The sequence below is a fragment of the Buteo buteo genome, chromosome Z (assembly GCF_964188355.1).
Source record: "Buteo buteo chromosome Z, bButBut1.hap1.1, whole genome shotgun sequence".
NCBI lineage: Eukaryota > Metazoa > Chordata > Aves > Accipitriformes > Accipitridae > Buteo > Buteo buteo.
The window spans coordinates 2,891,014-2,910,701 of NC_134204.1; the positions used below are offsets into that span (position 1 = coordinate 2,891,014).

Below are 19,688 nucleotides of genomic sequence, written 5' to 3' on the forward strand. Positions count from 1 at the left end.
TCAATCTGCTAGTGTAGACCCTGCGCCGGGCCAGAAGGTCCCGCAGAGCTGCCGCAGCTGCAAGTTTTCTGTCCCTAGTGCTACACAGGTACCATAGAGCTTTGACAATCCAAAGCCCTGCTCATCTGAACACTGAGCAATCAGTTTGAGAACAGCGACTTTGAAACAATTGTTAAGAAAGGGTTTCTCATCTTTCCTCAATTATAATGGTAATTGAAACATTAGACACCTGTCTCTCAGTCTTGTTTGCCCATCAACAAGTTCCATTTTTAAGCCTGCCACAACTGTCCCATATACTTGGACCTCTTATTACAACAAAGTGTTCACTTGGACATGGTTCTTCTGAATCCATTTGGGGCTCTTTTTGCTTCTTCCCCACACTTTTAAAGTTAAAGCCATATAATCACAAAGTAAATTGCAGAGAAAGAAAAGTCAACATGCTGTAAATACTGAAATAGCCCCATGTCCAACAGACCAACTTCCCTCTAGGGACACCCATGCAACAGGATCTCCTCCTGGTGTGGGCTGGAGAGCTGATGAGTCAGATGATCAGACGAAAGCAGATGAAAACAGAAGTTAGGCTGCTGGACAGTCTGGAGCCAGTCACCTGGAAATGTCAAAACCAAACATGAAATGAAGGGCAAGCCCGTGCAACTGCTTTATGAGGAGATTTCTTTTTATTAAATAGAGGGTTGCAAGTCCTGAATCTTGAAAGACTCTTAAACAGTACATGAAGCTGGGCAAAACGAAGCCCCCCCCCCCGCCCCCAACACAATAGCAAAAAGAAGGACCTGATGATCCATGGACCCTAACCTCTACATTTTATTTAATATAAAATAAGCTTTGCCAAAACCAGATGGACTCAACTGACACCTATGAAAACTGATTTTGCACATCCTCTTATTCTGTGTGTTTATCTGAACATGGAATACATTCCAATATGATGCAGAGTAGGGACCTCAGCTTGGATCTCAACATCCCAGAGCAAAAGACCAAAAAACCCCCAAAAACCAACCACCACACACACACAAATGGGAATCTAAGATTATATAGCACTCACCAGGATCTCTTTATTGAGAAAGTTCAATGTTCATTCAGGGTCTTTTGCTCATTAAATTGTCATCTTAACACTGACAGGGTACAAGAGGAGGTATTTTAGATTAGATGTTAGGATAACAGCAGATATAGGCTCATGGAAGAAAAGGACCATAGCTTTTCATATCAAAACAGTTTTGATTACTTGCAGAGTTGACATTTATCACAATAATTCTACTCTGGAACTTACTACACTAATAGGTCATTTGAAAGCAACCCTCTACAATAAAAACTGCGATGAGTTTGACCAGTATTTTCAAAGCAAAAGACAACATTTTCACTTAAAAAACCTCACTGCTCTACTGCTTCAGTCTAATGGGTTGGTCTGAGGGAAAAATCTGGCTGCATGATGCAGTATGAAAACCACATGGCTAACAGAACTACCAGTCATCAGTCTGGAAATGTTTAAACCACCTCAGATCTTTCCTGTTCAAGTGATGCAGGAAACTCCAAAACATACAATTAGGATAAGAAGAAAAAGATTAAAAAACAGGAAATCTGGAAATTGGTTTGAGGGATTAAAAAAAAAATATAAGATGCTTCCTTTGAGTAGCTACAGAGTCTTAAACACAGTCTCCAACTCATGAACACAAAAGGAACATTATTAACATGCAGAGAATGTAACTTTCAAGTGCTGACCTGAAAATGTGATTAAAACTGCCTGTGACCACAGGTATACCAATTGCCTATCTGGTTTACATCTGTAATTTTCCAAAAGACTCTCAAGTTTTCAAAACAAAACTCAAATACTTCAAGGCCATTTGATATTGCCACTCCTAATTTAGGATAGATGTCTGAAAGACACTTCTTGGTCCTCACTACTGCCTTTTAGAAAGTAAGAGAGCTGGATAGGAATGCCCACACATAGAATCTTTCTCTGCATCTCAAAATACTTCTGCTTTCCGTATCTTGGGTAAGCAGAATATGGAAAGCTCATTAGCAGATGACATAGCGGACAAGTCTTGAGCCACGAACTTCTCTCACTCTCTGGCAGTGGCGCAGGATATTGAGGATGCTATGGAAGCGCTTATCCACTTTCAGTTGAGTGAACTCTTTGATATCAGCCTCCACAATAAAAAATTCACCTGGAAAACAAATAATGACTTTGCTATAGAAATGACTATGTTATAGCATACACTTAACATTTCACAAGTAACAATACAACCTCTTCTTAACCATTCCATACACTGATGAAAAAATACAAACAGCAGTAGGACAGCCTCACACCATCTCAGAATTTGTTCTGCTTTCCAGATTTGTCACCAGAAAGAAGAATTACCAACCTTCCAATTAAGTTCAACCACCCAGCATCATCCACAGGCCCCATTCAGCGAGTTCCGTCTGTTGCCAGCTATATCTACTAACATCTCTCAAACCATCCATGCTCCTCTATCAGGGTATAAAGTCTGTAGCATCCCAAACACCACCCAGGGACAGATATGAAACATTTCACAGATGTGCCAGACGATGTGGATAGTAGAAAGTCAATTGACAGCACACCTTGAAGAGCCTTGATGCCTAACAGCAAACTTCTTTTTGAGGCCTTGCCCACAGGTGTTCTGCATTTAGTGACATCCAAAGCACGGACCTGAGCAAAACCAAAGAGATGCTCAGGGTCTGCTTAAAGATCATAGCACAGCTTTACAGAGAAAGGCATCACGCTTCAGTGTGTCAATCATGGAACACAGTTGAGTAGCAGCGTAATTTGAATCCCAAGTAATTGTGTTGCAATGTCTGAAATAAGCTGTGGCCTGATGACGTTCTCTCAACAGGCACTCAAGTTCTGGAATTGGCCCTTTGCAAATAAAAGGACAGAGCCCTGCATACATCAGAGCTATGCAGCCCACCATTCCCTTGACTTCCATCAGATTTGGAAAAGAATAATTCTTTGTTAATTAAGAAAATGCAAGAGACTAACCACATGGAAAGGCATCCTCCCTGTGTCTCTCTAAGAAAAAGGCATAGGAAGGTCCTGCATCAGAGTCGGCAGCCCATCCCTCCTTGTAGTTGATTAACTACTTCTAAAAGGAAATTCTCATTATCAAGTGCTTGTAAGAAACCAAGGCCTTGACTGGAGTTAAAGCATTTAAAAATGCCTGCAACAGAACCCCAAGAGAAAATCCCCACAAGCTAATAGTAGACACAAGGAAGGAAGGAGTTATTCTAAGCACTCCATAGCTATATTCACTAGCTGCAATTTCATATTCAGTTTTTATACACTGCTCAGATAGGAGATAATTATAGATCTAGTAAAATGACTGTACATTTAATACTTCCTGTAACAAGGCATAAGGTTTTAACCATGCATCTTCACAAAACCATAAGAAAGAAAAGCAATCTGAAAACAGGAACATGCTAATTAAGGTATAAGAAAGAAATGTCCAATTATCTTTAAGGAGAGGAAGTAGAAGGAAATAACATACTCTTCTGTAGTACCATGCTTCCAAGTCTTATGAGAAAGAAGTCACAAGGTTAGGGGTGTTCTAGCTTGGAAAAAAGAGGATAGCATTCTCCCTCCTCCTTTTACCCTTAAAGTAAGGCATAGGCAGTGTCATCTTAGATAAGATGGAGCACCTCTTCTTTCTATTAAGTTATTGGAGAGTCCTTCCAGTTTAACTGAGGAGAAAGTAGCTGACCATAGCTGGAAAGCCAAAGCTGCCAGGAAAGCTTTTATTTGTTTATATAAAAACAAGTACAATGTAGCTTTATATAAAAACAAGTACAATGTAGCTTTACACAGGCAAATCTGTGCTTTTATGTAAACATTTCAACTTTAAAGTTTATCTTATGAGTGATCTAACAGGACACACACTGCACTCTGAAGTAGCATCCAATGTTGTGACGGCCATTAGAACTAAGGTCCCAGAGTGCTGTTTATAAGTGCAGTGTTCCCTAAAATATTGCTTAGCCAGAGCTGAAGAATAACAGATCGTGTTTTCTCACAGACTGGGCCATTTTGAGAGTTGGTGACACAGATGTCTAATAGGAAGCAGAATCTTCCAGAGACAATGACTGTCAAAAGCTGGAGGTCTTCCCCCAGATGGGAACTATACTGGACTCTCAACAGAGATTGCAACACTGCCAAATTTGCATACAGATGAGAAGTGGAAAGTTTGTTTACTAGGAAAAGAAAAAAACCCTGCGTAACTGCTTAAAACATAACTACAGTTGCATAGAGACCATTTGCAATTTCCAGTAATAGGGCAATACACCTAAATGGTGTTAGGAATCCAGGGATAATCCACATACCAGTTTTGCAGTCTATTATATCTGGGGGAGCATCAGAACGTCCTGAATCTGAGCAGAATATGATTTCTTCTTATGTTTGCCCAGAATTCAGGGCAGCAACATTCAGCATAGCAGGATCTTTTTTATGAATAAACCAGAACTGGATAAAGGGTGGTGGTTTGGTTGGAAACAGTAGGTCCACGCACTAAATAACTAGCTAAACTAAATGAATCACCCTACTGGCTGGAAGGCTACCCTGATAAACCAGGCAGCATCTTTTCTCATCTTGAAATCAGAGGAAGAGGTCAGTTGGCAATCAGCCCAGGCTGAGAAACTGTGGGAATCCTAAGCAGAGAGACACTCACAGTAGAAATTTAAGCAAACAAATCAATGAATGCACAACCTCATCCTGAAAAATGCAATGGATAAAGACATTTAATCATTTTGTGCTGGCCAGATAAGAACTGTCTGACAGCCTGCCAGACTTTTTCTCTAGACTTCCTAGATGTTTAGTCACAGCAAACAAAAACAAAACAAAAAAACCTACCACAGACACACACACACACTCAGGTGCTGAATGTCCTAGTTTCCTAACTGAACTTTCCAGCACAAACAAGAAAACAAAGACTGTCTCTCAGGTACCTGAAGAAATTAAAAGTGTCAATTTTTCAGACTTAAAAAAAAATACTTTCTGGTAGAAAATTATCTCTGACTAGTTGTAGCTTTCTCAAGTTGCTAGAGCAGCTCCTTCATTGCAGCTGAGGCTGCTGTGGATCATGGTGCAGACTAAGCAGCATTCCAGGCCCAGGAGGGCCTTTCTGGTGTTTACCCTCTCCTCTATAGCCATGGGCTCAAACTCCTTACTATCACCCTGAGGACAGTAACAGTTAAACCAAAAAGATACTGCAAGTTAAAAATTATGAAGCAAGTATTTTAAGAAATACCAGATTAATACGAGCCACTGTTAGACTGAAGCAGAACTTGTCTAGAAAAAAACCCCACAACTATCCAGGCCCACATCAGAAGCCAGTCATGTGAAGTAGTCTAGCTGCATGCCTTTAGCATGCTTTTATTAAAGTCCTTTACAACACTGACTTTCATATGACATGTTTATCCTTTAAGTCTCAAAATAAAGTGCTAGGCATGTCCATCATGTCAGAATTCCTTCCCTAGAGAAGAGATGCATTTAGATCTACACGTTAGTGATGTTATCACCATACCATAAATATTGAGAGAGTCTTGATCAGTGACAAATTCAAAGGAAGGAAGAAAAAGTCATCGTTTGTCATAAGGTGACTCCTGAGTAGCCAGTGAATGCTCTTAGGGCAGAATGTTCTTGCATTCTGTCCAGGACAAAAATCAAGAGGCGGGCACCGAGGTGTTGTCAGAAAAAGAGCTCTCTTTCTGTGAGACAGAAGAGAGTTTGCTCCACACTTTATGTCTGAACTTGGAAACACGAGGGCATTCTAAGGACATCACCAAGCTTGATATGTGCAGTACACCCCTCCAGGAATAATTACATACTTGTTCTCAAAAGGAAAGGAATGTCAAAAAGGAGATTTTAATATTAGAGATTTACTGTGCTACATATCTTTGGAAAAACTAACCTGTAAGTACGACTTGCTTTTAAATTGAGAGACAGACATTTTGGTGCATTTTTGCTCTCTCTATGCTTTTAGGAGGAGAAAACGTAAGGTTATCAGACAGCCCTGTCTCTTCCACAAAGTCACTGCAGCATGACTGATTACCCAGATTTCCCAGCTCGAGAACAAATTTTTAATAGTTCATGTCTATTCTAGGTTAAAAACTGAAAATGCAGTTCATGCAGTTTGGTTATCAAACTAAGAGTTTCCAGAACTTGTCGTGATTCCAAATCAAATCTTTGTGCAGTCAAAGGTTTTGCTACAACACACCGTGAACATGACATGTTTTCAGTGAAAACATACAAAAAGTAACCAAATGAGTTATGGGAAAACTCTTAAGTCAAAACAATAACCCTTGTTGCTACACTATGTGACTATCCGGAAGAGGTGACAGGATTTTATACTGACTACCCAGTTCTGTATAGTAATAAGAAATTTATATTCTTTATGGCCTAGAATCTGATCTGGAGATGAATCTAATTTCTGTTCTCCTCCCCTTATATCAAGGTAGAACCAGAATTTTCATTGCTCCAGACAGTCAAAGCGTTGTTTGTCCCCCACAGTGGATAAGAATTTTTCAGGGCCAAATCTGATTTACATTGTGGCACCCCATGCTGGGAAGGGAGGGAAAGCCCTGTTAAATCTACAGATTTTTTTTTTTTCCTGTTCTGCATCTGAGAATAAGCAATAGCAGGTTTTCTAAAATTTTTCAGGACTGATAGTTTGAAACACTCCCACAGGTTAGGCCATTCCACCAACTACCAGAGTGCCTGGATGGACTATTTCCTGAGAATAAGATACTGTAAGATACACTACAAAATGAAAAGCACATGCTGTCATGAGTCATTCAATATTTTGTCCAGTATGTTTATACTTGTGCTGCAATATCCAAGTGTTATGAGTTTGGTACTAGCAATGGGGGAAAAAAAAAAAAAAAAAAATACCTTTCGTATCCTTAGTTTCTTCTTCCAGGAACCTGTGGTAGAGATTTCTGACTGCTCCATTCATTGATTTCAAAGGCTGATGCAAGATTTTGTACTTGCCCACCACGGCCTTGTTCACCTCTTGAACAACTGCATTAATCTGATCATATGTTAAGCGGCCTTTCATATACCTACAAATAAAAATAAAAATCAGTAACCAGAAAGTCACAAACAAAGTTCCGTGTTTATTTTTCTCTTTCATCATCCTTAATTGAACATGCTATTCCTAGTTAGAGGCAGTTTCTTCTGCTTTTTGTTAATGAATAAATGTAGTAGTTAATTTTGTTCATTTCTTTGATTGTTCAATAATCTTGAAGGTAAAAAAGCCATGATAAAACTTAAACCAGAGAGACGAAACATTAGAAAGCTAAATTAAGAAGTAAAAAATATCTAGTGCTTCAGCTGTAAGGAGCTTTTCAAAATGGAATAAAGGTTGCTTTCATAGCTTAGCACTTAAAAACTACAAACGCAGAAAAATCAAGCGACTTTGCAGAAAACAGCATGAGCCAAAACTGAAATTAAATGTTGCTGCCTAAGAGTGCAATTTGGTTCATATTATAATCATAAATCATCTGTATTTGATCTTACAGCCATTCCTTTGGTTTTTTTTGAAGAAATAGCAGTTTTGTGTTGTTTTCTATATTTTTTTGTGCAGCCTACTAAGCTATACAGACACAGTTCTGCACTACCAACATCTGCTTCTGAACTTTTAGAGCATTTCATAAAACTAGTACTAAAATAGTAAGATCTGTTGATAACAGCCTAGAGGTACAGGAAGCACAGAAGATAAAAACAAAGTGATGTGGAAATATTAGAACACTGGAACATTTGCAAGTAAGGCTATTTAGTATTTATAGATGTAAAGGCACGTATTCAATGAAAAGGAAACATGCTACAAACTGAGAAGCCATTGTATAAAAACGAAATCTGAAACCCGTATGACAAGCAGTAAGCTAAATACAAAACAAAACCCCAGAAGACACTACAGTAAAAGCCAAGGCAACCTTGCAACTTGAATTATCCTGTGATCACCATTTAGTCACTACAACAAACCAAACTTGGCTGTTTGTGTTTGGTTCAGTATCAGTTTGCAGGTGCCTGGAATTCAGAAAAGTGTTACAATTCATTTTAAGAATGAATAGGGTTATTGAGGTCAGTACATCAGGCGGTTAAAAGCCATAGGACAATAAGACTAAGAAGATCAATGAACAGCAAATTCTTCCCTCATTTTAACCTGAATGAAAAAACTCAATATTTGGAAAACATACAAAGAATTTAAAGCACAAGTAGCTAATCAATTACAAACTCAATATTCCAAACCAGAATGTGGGCAGGCGTTCTACAATTGCCAACTACAAGTAAGTGTTTGCTGTAGATTTTAAAAATAGTCAGTCTCTGCCAGGAAGGCAGGTCTGCACAGGGCGTGTAAAAACTCCTGAATTCAAAGCAATTGCTCTATTGTCAGACTGAATTGCCACTGAGTTATTCGCAGCCTGTTTCCAGTGTTATTGATACTTTGATTAATCCAGATTAAAAGTTGGAGTGTAGCCATTTTTATAAAAAACGCTCTAATTGGCACACATAACATCTTTTCAAATAAAAGCAGCACTACCACCCCTGAAACGCAGTCATGCTCAGCATAAACAAGTAACACAGCCTATAACCACAGAAGGCCTTTGCCTGTATACATTAACCGCTATTTATTGCTCTATCTGCATCCCTTAGCCTATTTATAAAGTCACAGGGGAATGTGCAGAGCTATGAAGATTAAGGCCAGAGGTATAAAATACCTGTATTTAAGTTCCTGTGCTCCTGCTATCAATAGACATACAGTGAATATACTTAATTAAGCCAACAGAACACCTCAGCTCATCCTGAAGCAGAAACAGAGAAGCAAGATTTGGTTGCCTAAACCTAAGAACCGAGTGGTCTTTGAGAGGGCCTCAGGCGTCCAAGGTGCTTGCAGGGGGCCAGCAGATGTGCTGGGGTTTACAGAAAATTCAGTAACTAGAGATCTGGCAGTACATGCTAAAGCATCTGCAATGGCACCAGACAGCTCTGCTCAGGCAACGGAAACACACCATTAGCAGCTAGGCAGATGAGCCATTTTCTGGTTTCGCCAATTGTACTGACTAGACATTCGGCGACAAGAGTGGGGGCACTCGCTGAACGTGGAAAAACCCATGTCACAGACACTGAAATGTAGGTGCCTTAATCTGAAACTAAATTCTGTCAAAAGCAACTGGAATTTTTCTTCTGTACATAACTGTAAGGATCATAAAAACTCCAGGTGTTCCACAGGCTTCTCATATTTCTATCCAGCCATGGCTAGCAAACCCATAAATGCTCACATTTATTTCAATCCATACATACACTAATATAAAAATACAAATTTGAGAAGTTCCAAATTCATCCGTTTAATTTAGATTTAAAATAAACTTTAAAATCTGCTTCACTATACCAACAGCAACACCATTCAACTTTTTTTTTTTTTTTAAAAAAAGAATGACCCAATTTCTTTTTTTAATCCACAGAAGCCCTTTTCAAAACATTTTTTTCCATAGGTACGAAAACCAAAGCACAGTGCTGTGTTCTTCAAAGAAAAATAACAGCATCAATACAGCACATATATACCACTGGAAAAAAGATAAATCTCCTAATGGCCAATCCTGCACTCTCAAAAATGCTTAGCCTAAAAGAAACATATATTCCCCCCAGTTACCATCTTCTGAGACTTTAGAGTTATAATGATTGTGCAGATTCTAAAAATATCTTAAGCGGTAAGAATTTCAGAGACAGAATAAAGCAAGCATTTTCCTTTGCCTTGAATTCAAAGTTAACTGAGACATCTACTGTGCAATTTCCTTTTCCTTCCTCCAGAAAGTGTCTTTCTGCAACCGATTTGAAGGCTCAGATAATTTGCAAGTTTCTTACTGTGCAAGAGTATTCTATTTGATCAAGGCACTCCATATCTGCACCTTAACACAGCTTGTACCTTTGTTAAATACCTGCTGCAGAGTTGTAAGAATATGAAGTCACTGAAGACTGTATATCCCTTTCAGTGCCCTAATGATGTTAGGGATAGATTCTCTTTCACTTTCAGCACAAAGGGGGTCAAAACCACCTAGATTTTTCAGTTACAGCCTGCCACAGCTGTGGTAGGAAGGGAGAGAGGAATGAGACTCTTGGCAGATGCAAAACCCACGATACCCAGCTGGTATGGGATTTAGACACATATGTGACGCGTATGCAGTTGCGCTTTATTAAGTCCCTCAAACAGGCTTAGCATAGGCACAGTCCCGTACTAGCACAGCCACGCGGCTCCAGGACCAGAGCTGCATAAAAATGCAGTAGTATCCCTTGTTACTATTGCCAGCAGGTATAAAGAGATCCTGCATGAGAACCAGTGCTGATCTGGAGAACTGGGATATGAACCTAATCCTCATTATTCTAAGGGAGTATGGTTAGGTGTGAGAAAATTTGGGTCACAAACATTTGCTGCTTAGATTTGATTAAACAGTGTGTGAAATTGAAAGCTTAGCAGACTCCCCTGATCTTGTATTATAACACTGCCAGGCAAGAGTCAAAAAACCTGGTAGATTAATAGATCCATTGAAATTCATGTAAATCTTCCTCCACTGAACAAACATGCCTTTCCCATCTCAATAAAAATAGTTCTATAGCCCCACAAGCACAGTCTAAGATGCAATCTTTCTATAAATCAGCAATGAATATAAGAGGATCCAGCTGGCCTCTGTCCCCATTCTCCCATCCACAAACAGCAGTGGAAAACTTTCCACTTTAAGGGGCTACCAGGGAAGACCATAGTTTTAACTGGAGATTAAAACAACATTTGGCTGGAATGGTTTATCTGGCCTTAGCAGAGATAAAGACCAAAAATTCCCACGCTCCAGCTTTACCTTTCCAAAATTTTATCAGGAGAGAAGTACCTAAGGGATTAAATACACCAAATACTAGAGATGATCTACAGAATAAAAATATCAGGTGCATGCACTTTTAAGAAGTAATCAAAAGAGTCCTTTATCATGAGCTCGACATTCAGGCTCCTTCATTTTTTGGATTAAGCAATTTGGTGGAAGAAAATGGACATTGCTTACCTGAAAATTTTGAAAACTATAGGAAAGATGATTTGAAAACCTCAAGGAAAACACAGACTCAAAAAAAATAAATTCTTACTGAAACAAATGTTGTCAGGGGACACACTGAATCTAGAGTCTAGACAACAATTTAGCCTTAGGCATCAGGAGAATTTTCTCCTTTTTGCAGAAATATTTGTCCTTGTCCCCAAAATGCCATTTAAGAAAAGTTATTCCTACATGACAGACCTCAGACAAGGACATCTATTAATCTGGTTCTGTTGGTAGGGGAAAAAACCCACAGCTTTCTACTCCAGAAATTTGGTATATTTCAGTGGGAGGTGTTTTTTGTTTTTAATAAGTCTGATTTCTTTTCCTGTTTCAACACAGATTAATAAGTCAAGACTTGAAGTTTTCAGAAACCAATAGTCAGGTCAAATAAAAAGAACATTTATCATTATTTTTCCTTTTAAGTGTAACCATACCTTACATGTTATGAGATGATGGCTTTTTTTTTTTTTTTTTAGTGTCAGGTCTCAAAACAAGAACAGAACCCATCTATTAGCTAATATATTTCTGTTCATATAATGAAAGCGACTTTCGAGATAAGAGGTTTGGGTTTTAACTGATTAGTTCTGATCTTCCCAACATACACATAAAAAAAGAACCTAATTAGCTCTATTAATTTCATTTTCAAGTTTGCCAGTATTGCATATAAACTATTCGGAGCTATGGTCATGATGTTTCATCCTGTGAAACATTTAAAACTTCAAAACATCTCTATCAGTCTCAGTTCTGCAAGTGCTTACTTTCCCAAACCTATGTTTGCCACACAAATTGGCATGACAGGGTCTAAGAAAAGCTGTGCTTACTTACGCAGGAACACTTTCAAATTCTTCTGCAGTTATTAAGGGTGCTTCTTTAATAAGTCTTGGCTCTTTTGTAAGTTTCTTTGCACGTTCAGGTTCTACAACTTTTGTTTGTTCTTCACATTTCACAGTTGGCCCGATGATGCTGTAAAATGAATGAATATGAAGTGTATAAATAGCAGATAAGTAGTAAGGAGAATACCATTAAATTATCAAGTCTGCTTACTCACAGACCTAAGTTCCAACCCATCTGTTAGGATGGATGAACACAATTCATGATCTTTCCTGAAAGAAAAATAAAAAAAATCCTACTCTGTTTCAAATTGCATATTTTAGCTGACTTCATTATAGCTCTTCATTTGTCTGCTAGAGAGGCTGCTAGCAGGTGAATTGGAAGCAGTCCAAATGCAGCACAGAGCAGTTAAGAATTCAATGTACCATTACATTTCACAGAACATGAGGCCTTGCTTTTTATCAGATGAACCACAGCACAGAGCTGCAGCCTAACAGGCAGATTTGAAATACTTCACAGCTCTTTGAAACAAGTTCAAATCTTGGGAAGCCTGACTCATCCATTAATCTTTTGAAGCAAAGAAATTCAACACCATCCAGAAGGCTGGGATATTTTTTATATATATATATACACACACACATATATATATATTTATTTTTTTAGGCAAGATCCCAAAAGCCAAGAAATTTCCTGCTTTGAGTGATTATTAGAGCATTATTTTTATAAATTCACCCTTCCTCCAAAACCTCAGCTTAAAGCCTCAAACCCAGAGTTATTTGCCAGCCATCCACCTAGCTGCTCTCCTACTGATCGGTAGGAGGACAGCAAAGAGGATGCATTTGGCCAAATTCACTGTAATCTGAATACAAGGACATTATTGGGCTGAGATGCGCACCAGAAATAACTACAGCAGTACCGAGCTGACCTGTCACAAAGAACTGATCCTCTTCTTGTGGGAAGGTTAGATCAAAGTAGGGATCTTCGTTCGACATGGAGCCCTATGGTCAGCAAACAGCACAGCAGTGCCTCATCTCAGTTGACCTGAGGGCCGGGATTTGATGCGTCACTCGAGGTGACACCCCCAAAGGTGTCCCATTTCCCAGGGAAGAGGACTGCAGTGCAGGGGACAGCGAGTGCCACCTGCTGGACTCCCAAACTGTCCTGTCCCTGACACAGTGACAGGGGAAGCTCTGCTCCGTGCCACGACACAATGCAGAGCCCTTCTGAAATCCAGGACACCAACAGTTAAACTAATTCAGATGTAAACATCTGAAAAACAAGGTGAGGCCCTGCACAAAACGAACCCTGGCACCCTGGAGCTAGCAGTAGTGGCAGGGAATGTCAGCAAGGACGAGGGAAAGGGGAGGGTGGGGTTTTTTGGTGGTGTTGGAGGTGGCTTTGGAATAGAAGGATGAACACAAGGACTGAGAGAGGCGAGTTTGCTTCTTAAAACTTCACTCCTCCCAAACACTCCAGTCTCCTGCCATCCTCCTCACTGCAACAAGCCTCTTACCTTTTCTAGATGATTCCCCACCCCCAGGTACTTCTGCTTTGGGTTCCCACCCACTCCCTAGCCTGTGCAAGTATGGTACACATACAGCTCACTGCTGACCTGGACAATGAAAAGAAAGAACCGAAGCTTGTATTCAATATCTGGCTTTTGTGTAGTAAGAAACTGCTCTCTCAATAAACACCTGGAATACAAACGGCTTAAGACACATTGCACTTGCTTTATATTTTAGTGAGATTCCTCCAGTAAATAAGAACATCAAAACCAAGAACACAGGAGAGAAACAATAACTAAAGCTGTGAATTGTTCAATTCATCTGTGTGGGCGTTTTCATTCTTTCTGAGATTTGAAGGCCTGTCTCACCAGCGTTCAAGTGCTAACTCTGCTTTCTGTATTACTGATCTCACGATATTCACTCAACAGACAATTAGCAGTCAGCTCCCCAAGCATTTTGGGATGTAGAGGAACGGATATGGAGAAGGTCAATGGAGGAAGGTTTGAGGAAGAGGACTGAAGACCTATTTACAGTGATAAAGATGGATTCTAAGCAATTACAGTCTGCCTTGCACTTGCTTGATCCTCCACTGCACGATACAGTGACAACAGGGGACAAAGGAGAAAGGGTGCTTTGACAAACGGCATTAACATATAATGTATTATTCCTCAGGAAAAACCAACACCACAAACTGACACTGACAGAACAGAACAGCAGTTGTAAACCGGCAGAGCACAATCTGTAGAAAATTAGAAAAACTTGATTAGTTTCACATGTGTAGTTCTCTCTAGAAAGGGAAGGACCCGCTAAAGTTGTATCACAATTAACTTCTTGATCAAAAGCAGGACAAGACTGAAAGGGAAACCAACATCCAAAGAATCTTTTTTTATACCAGAGGCGACACAGTCACTAAACAAGACTCATTTTCATCTAAACAATTTCCAGGAGCTAATGTAAACTTAAGACAAAGGGTTTTCCTAAATTAAGAAAGTAAGTTATGAAAGGAAGGCAGAACTGAAGAAATTCCATTCTTTCACACACAAACACACAAAATATAAAATACAACATCTAAATTGAAATGGAACTTGAAAAGGAACGAGATATCTCTAGACACATTTTAGGAGGCTGTTTCCTAAACTGAGGGTTCATGTCTAAAGGGTTGCATTGAGAAAAAAGCTTCTGCACAAGTCACCTCTTTACCAGCTAAGACTAGTACAAGTTTCAATACAAGCAGTACCTACACAGATGAGAATGTTGCTACACGCTATCTAAAATTACAGTTCATTTTTCTCTTCTGTAGCCCTGTTTCCACATCCTTAACCTTTTACTTTGCTGGAATATGCCTGAAATGTTTTCAGCCTGAGGCTTGTCTGGCAATAGGAGCAAGACCAGGTAAAGCTGATAGATTCAGGGCACATATTGGAAGCATTGAATTCAAATAGACTAATGCATTGCCTTCTGACAAGCTACAAGGCTGGAAACAAGTTCTGGGACCTCCAGATGTTAGACTCTAGAAGAGAATCCCATCTGGTATACACTAACATCACTCAAAAATAAAAAGCAATTCCAACAGGCCAGAGAAAGAGCTGACCACTGAGAAACCCAGTCAGTTATAATGTCTTAGAAGTCTTCTGAATAATAGCTACTGTTTCACATACTTGTGTCTCCTTCTCCCACATGAGCTACTTTATTCTGAACAGCTTCTTAGTACAGCCTTCTCAAAGGCAGGTGGATGTCATTGCTAGCTAAAATAAATGCCAGGCTGCTGCAGGGAAAGGAGAATAACCACAACAATAATTCAAATCTCCACAGAAAGATGACTGAGTTAGAGGATTATTTTTTTTTTAAATTATATTTGGAAGGGCAGTGTTGAACTTCAGTTCTAGTGACCCAGCATTTGGATCACTAACCCACCCGTCAATCCTTATACACTGCAGCTACCAAATCAGCGTGTTTGCAATTCTAAAGCAGGGAATGCTCAGATTTGTCAAAGAACTAGCTTTCTACTGTAATGTCACACCTGCCACTGGAAGCTTCCATCCAAACAACTTGGTATTTTATAGGTTTTACCTGAGGGATTTGTTAGGGTGCTAGCACAAGCCCGGTAGCGAACAGCCAAGAACAAACTCCAGAATCAATACATATAACAACCTTGGCTCCCAAAAGTTCACAGTTAATATACAGTAAAAGGAGCAGAGCTGTACAGTGCTGCAGCTGGACACTGCCAGAAGCAGCCCGATACGCCCATGCTCATGGACCACATACCAGCTCTGAGTTGGTTTAGGCAGATGGGGAGGAATGTTTTCACGGAGGTGCTGTGCTTCTTTTTGATCTCTTTCAGCAGACTTCTGGAGCTCCTGAAATTAACGTTAGACTTCATCAGAAATCTGAAACTATTAATGTCAAGCAAATCAAATTAGTTTACCATTAGGGCAATGCTAAAATAATTTTTAACTTCATTAAGAGTTCTTTGCTCTCTCCCCATCATCTTACCTCTTTACCCCCTAATTTCCCAAGAGCAACTAGTAAAGCTCAGAAAAACAAAGTTAAGAGTGTGAAAACATAAGCTGGTTTCTCCTTGCCCTCAAAGTGTCAGAGAAATCTGAGTGGGCAAGAAGTAAATCTTTTACAATATACCCTAGCAGGTCTGGGCAGGGGAATGGTGGTGGTGATGAAGAGATACTACAGGAAACTCATCTACATTCCCCAAACAACACTTTCACAAAAAATTTAACATATGAAGGCACTGCAAACACACACTGGAACAAGAAATAAATATTCTAATTAAATAGTTTTCATAGCTATTGCAAGGATGTAAAAATAGAACTGTTCTTTAGATCACAGTATCTATTACGATAAAGACATGCTTTCAATGTATAAACCTTGAAAAATAGAATTTTTAATATTCACTATGCTGGAGAGCTGCTTAATAAACCATCAGTAAGCCTGTTCCAAGCCCCAGTTTTCTTATAAGCACATGTGTCCAAACATATCACTGAGGATCTAGAAAAGAACAACTACCCACTTATCAAAGATTCCTTTGAATCTTTCAGTATTTTATGAACAGGAAAAAAAGATTACTTTTAGCAAATCCTTCAGTTTTTCTTGCTGTTGAACTTCAGTTTCCATTTTATTCAGGAGATCATGCAAGAGAACCATCTCATGTCCTATTTTACAGAGCATAGATTTGAGGGATGGTTCTTGACCTGTCAAAGAGAGAACGTTAAGCCAAAAAACCTCCAACACAAAACCCATACACATTTCCCTTCCCTCCACAAGCAGTGATTATCTGCTAACTCTATGCTCCCCAACTACCATATCTTTCCAGGAGAAGCAGCAATATTTGCTGGTCAAACAGTCAACCTCCTGCTCCATACAGCCAACAGAGTTCAAAGCTGCTGCAGGAATAAAGGCCCCTCTCCAACACAATGCTGAAAAGCGCTAAGCTGTACACACTACCACTGCAGATTGCAGGTGGAGGACACAGGGCTTAAATGCAGCCTGGCTTACACAACTGCTTGGCTGCAGCACCCTGTTCTACTTCGTCATCTCCCTCTGTTTAGGGTTATAGTTCCTCTTCCAACAGGAGGTTAGCCTAGATGACCAGATGACCCTCCCAATCAACATTTCTATAATCCTCTGCAACCTCTATTTGTGCCTAGGAAATGATAAGAGATGAATCTAAAACATTCAGATCAATTTCAGTACATCAGTTTAAATAAGTTTGTTAACCACTGCGTGTTTGCATCACAGTCAGGCGCTCCTGGAATGCTAGGACAAGACACCTGTATAAACCTCCACCTATGCCTTTACACATTTTTGTAATTAGGCTTAACATACTCGCCCAGATATTTTTTAGTTCTCCTATCTGAAGCTTTCTCCACCAAGTATACAGAATAAAAGGTACACAAACCACCAGTCTTCATGTCCCTCAGAGGAACATACTTTCACTTAGCCTGTGTTCTCTGCTTGGCACCTAGTTCCCTGATAACGCTCCCATTTTGCCATCCTTGCTCACGTTGTTGTTGTTGTCTATATTTTACTTGATTCCCACTTCACGTTACGCTCCTTGTCTAATGAAAGCATTCCCTTTTTCTGCAAGGAGGTGCAAACCAAAACCCACTCTTAATTTCTTTTACCTATGTTCCTTAATTGAAGAGTCTTTTTAATAGTCGAAATCTTCATGTTGATGTGAAAGCATAAATCTTCCAGGTCTGAGGACGCCATATCCTCTATTATCACACTGAGGGGAAATAAAAAAGAATGCATAATTTAAGAAAGACCTAAGTTGCAAACACTAGGCACACAAGCAGAATTTTAAAAAGGGCCCTGATCTGTCAAAGAAGCAAAGGGAACTTAAATGAAGCAGTAAATGTAGTAACTACATTCTATTTTACTAAACTGAAAGCAGGAGAGGCAGCACAAAGTGACTGGCATCAGACAAGACAAAGCAATTTCCCTGAACTCTGGATTTAAATGCACTGTAATATCAATACAACGATTCCTCATGAAACTGGGTAAGACTTTATTATACTAGGACGTTCGCTACTAAGGGAGTTGGAAATTTACTGCAATAAGCAAGAAATATCTGTTTTATATAAAATAGTACTATAAGGCTCTATCAGGGAAATTGCATCAGATGATCAATATTTAAAGCGGTATTTTGTTTTGGATTTCTTTTTTAAAAAAGACCAGTAATTAAACAAAAGGGAGCATGCACTTGCTTGCTAGCAGAGTACGGAGGCACAAAAAGTAGCATCATATATCGGTTGCTCTTGTGCAAATATTATAGAAAATAATTGATAAAAAACCGTTGCTGAAATGCATCTTCCCCAGTCGCCGTGTAACAAATCTCCATTTAATACTACCGTCTGGCAGCCCTTGTCTTCACAGCGCTCACACGGCTCCCTCTGGTGGCTAACTCACCCCTGAAAGCTCAGCTTTTGTTTTGCTTTAGTTTTAAAATACTACGAACTAGCACTCTTGCTGAACGAGTTACTAGAGATTTGCCGATTTCCACACCCTCCGTACCTCAGGAGAAACCCTTACGACCCGCCGCACCCCCCGCCCTCCGTTTTGCCTCACGCCCTGACCCAACGCGAATACTTACCCCCTCCCGGCGCCCCGCTCTCACCGCTGCCGGTGACCGCAGACCAGCTGACTCGGGACGGTGAGGAGGAAAGCGGCTCCCTGCTGCGGTGACCGGAGACTAGCCGGCTCGGGGCGGTGAGGATAAGCGGTTCCCCGCCGGAGAACCCCCGGCCGGTCCCGCCGTCCCTCAGCGGCGGCGGCGCCGCTTCAAACCCGCCGCGCTCGGCGCGGCCGTTGGAGAGCGCAGGCGCCTGCACCGCGCATGCGCCCGGCGGGAAAGGCGGGAAGGGCTGAAGGGCGGGCGGTGCTGAGGGGAGAGGTCTCCCGCTCCGGTTCCACCCCAGAAACTGGGATTGCACCACCAAAAACCCCCCCAACAAACAAACCCCACAGCATTTGTTAAGTGGTTACATAAATTCAGTTTATTTCGGCATTCAAGAGAAGACAAAGCCCTCAAAAAAAAAAAAAGTCACTTTTCAACATATACATACTCGTACTGGTATGTCTCCTATAGAACATCATCATCACCCACTGCTTTTTTTCTCGGGGGGGCAGAACCCCACCATAAATAAACAGCTTACACTTACCCCAAACTCATTTTTTTCTAATTAGGTACAGATATAAAGGTTTATTGCTAAGGATAGACTGCTTATCTCTCTGAAGAAAAAATATGCAAAAACTGTTGCTTTTCCCCAATTCCCTAATAAAGAATAGCTCGTAGTTCCCTCCCTCCCTCCCCAACTCTAAAAACAACCCAAAAACCCTAAAGAACTGAGAAACAGATTAACATCCAAATGAGTTAAAGAAGGACCATTTTTAAACCAGTGATGCAATCCAAGAAGTGACTGCGTTCAACAGACCTTTAAGGAGAACGGAAGAACGAGCAAACAAGGAGTCCAGACAATAGGTTACTGAAATTGCTCGGTACAAGAAGGCATCATCTTAACATTTTTAGCGGTGAAAAGCGGTCAGACCTTCAGTGGCGCAGGGACGGCTGCACTAACCCCTCCAGCAGTCCTGTCTACACAACCACGCCGAGCCAATGTGTCCTGTGACTCCCATCTTCCAGCCTGTATTCATCTCAGAAACTCTGGCAACCTCTACATTAAACACAGAGACATAGCCTGTCTTTGTGTAGACAAACCATAAAAGCATCAGTAAAAG

At 40.2% G+C, this 19,688-nt stretch overlaps 1 protein-coding gene across 2 annotated transcripts; it reads right to left on the reverse strand.

Moving 5' to 3' along the window:
* Positions 1 to 769: 769 nt before the first annotated feature.
* On the reverse strand, positions 770 to 18,735 carry SKA1 (spindle and kinetochore associated complex subunit 1). Of its 2 annotated transcripts, none has more exons than XM_075021260.1 (7): positions 18,568 to 18,735; positions 17,573 to 17,676; positions 16,515 to 16,639; positions 15,699 to 15,790; positions 11,923 to 12,060; positions 6,911 to 7,080; positions 770 to 2,180 (listed from the first exon to the last, which is right to left on the reverse strand). In XM_075021260.1, exons 2-7 carry the CDS (start codon positions 17,658 to 17,660, stop codon positions 2,032 to 2,034), a joined length of 762 nt encoding a protein of 253 aa, XP_074877361.1. In that variant the 5' UTR covers positions 17,661 to 17,676; positions 18,568 to 18,735; the 3' UTR covers positions 770 to 2,031. The 2 variants fall into 2 exon arrangements, with proteins under 2 accessions (XP_074877361.1, XP_074877360.1); XM_075021259.1 differs by having other exon boundaries at positions 18,544 to 18,612.
* Positions 18,736 to 19,688: the final 953 nt, after the last annotated feature.

Excerpts from the sequence above, each read along its gene's own strand:
- SKA1 (XM_075021260.1), bottom strand. The coding sequence starts at position 17,660 with ATGGCGTCCTCAGACCTGGAAGATTTATGCTTTCACATCAACATGAAG. Across the intron at positions 15,791-16,514 it reads AACTGAAGGATTTGCTAAAA|GAGCTCCAGAAGTCTGCTGA; the intron begins GTAATCTTTTTT and ends CGTTAATTTCAG. Across the intron at positions 2,181-6,910 it reads AGAAACTAAGGATACGAAAG|GTGAATTTTTTATTGTGGAG; the intron begins GTATTTTTTTTT and ends TTTGTTTTCCAG.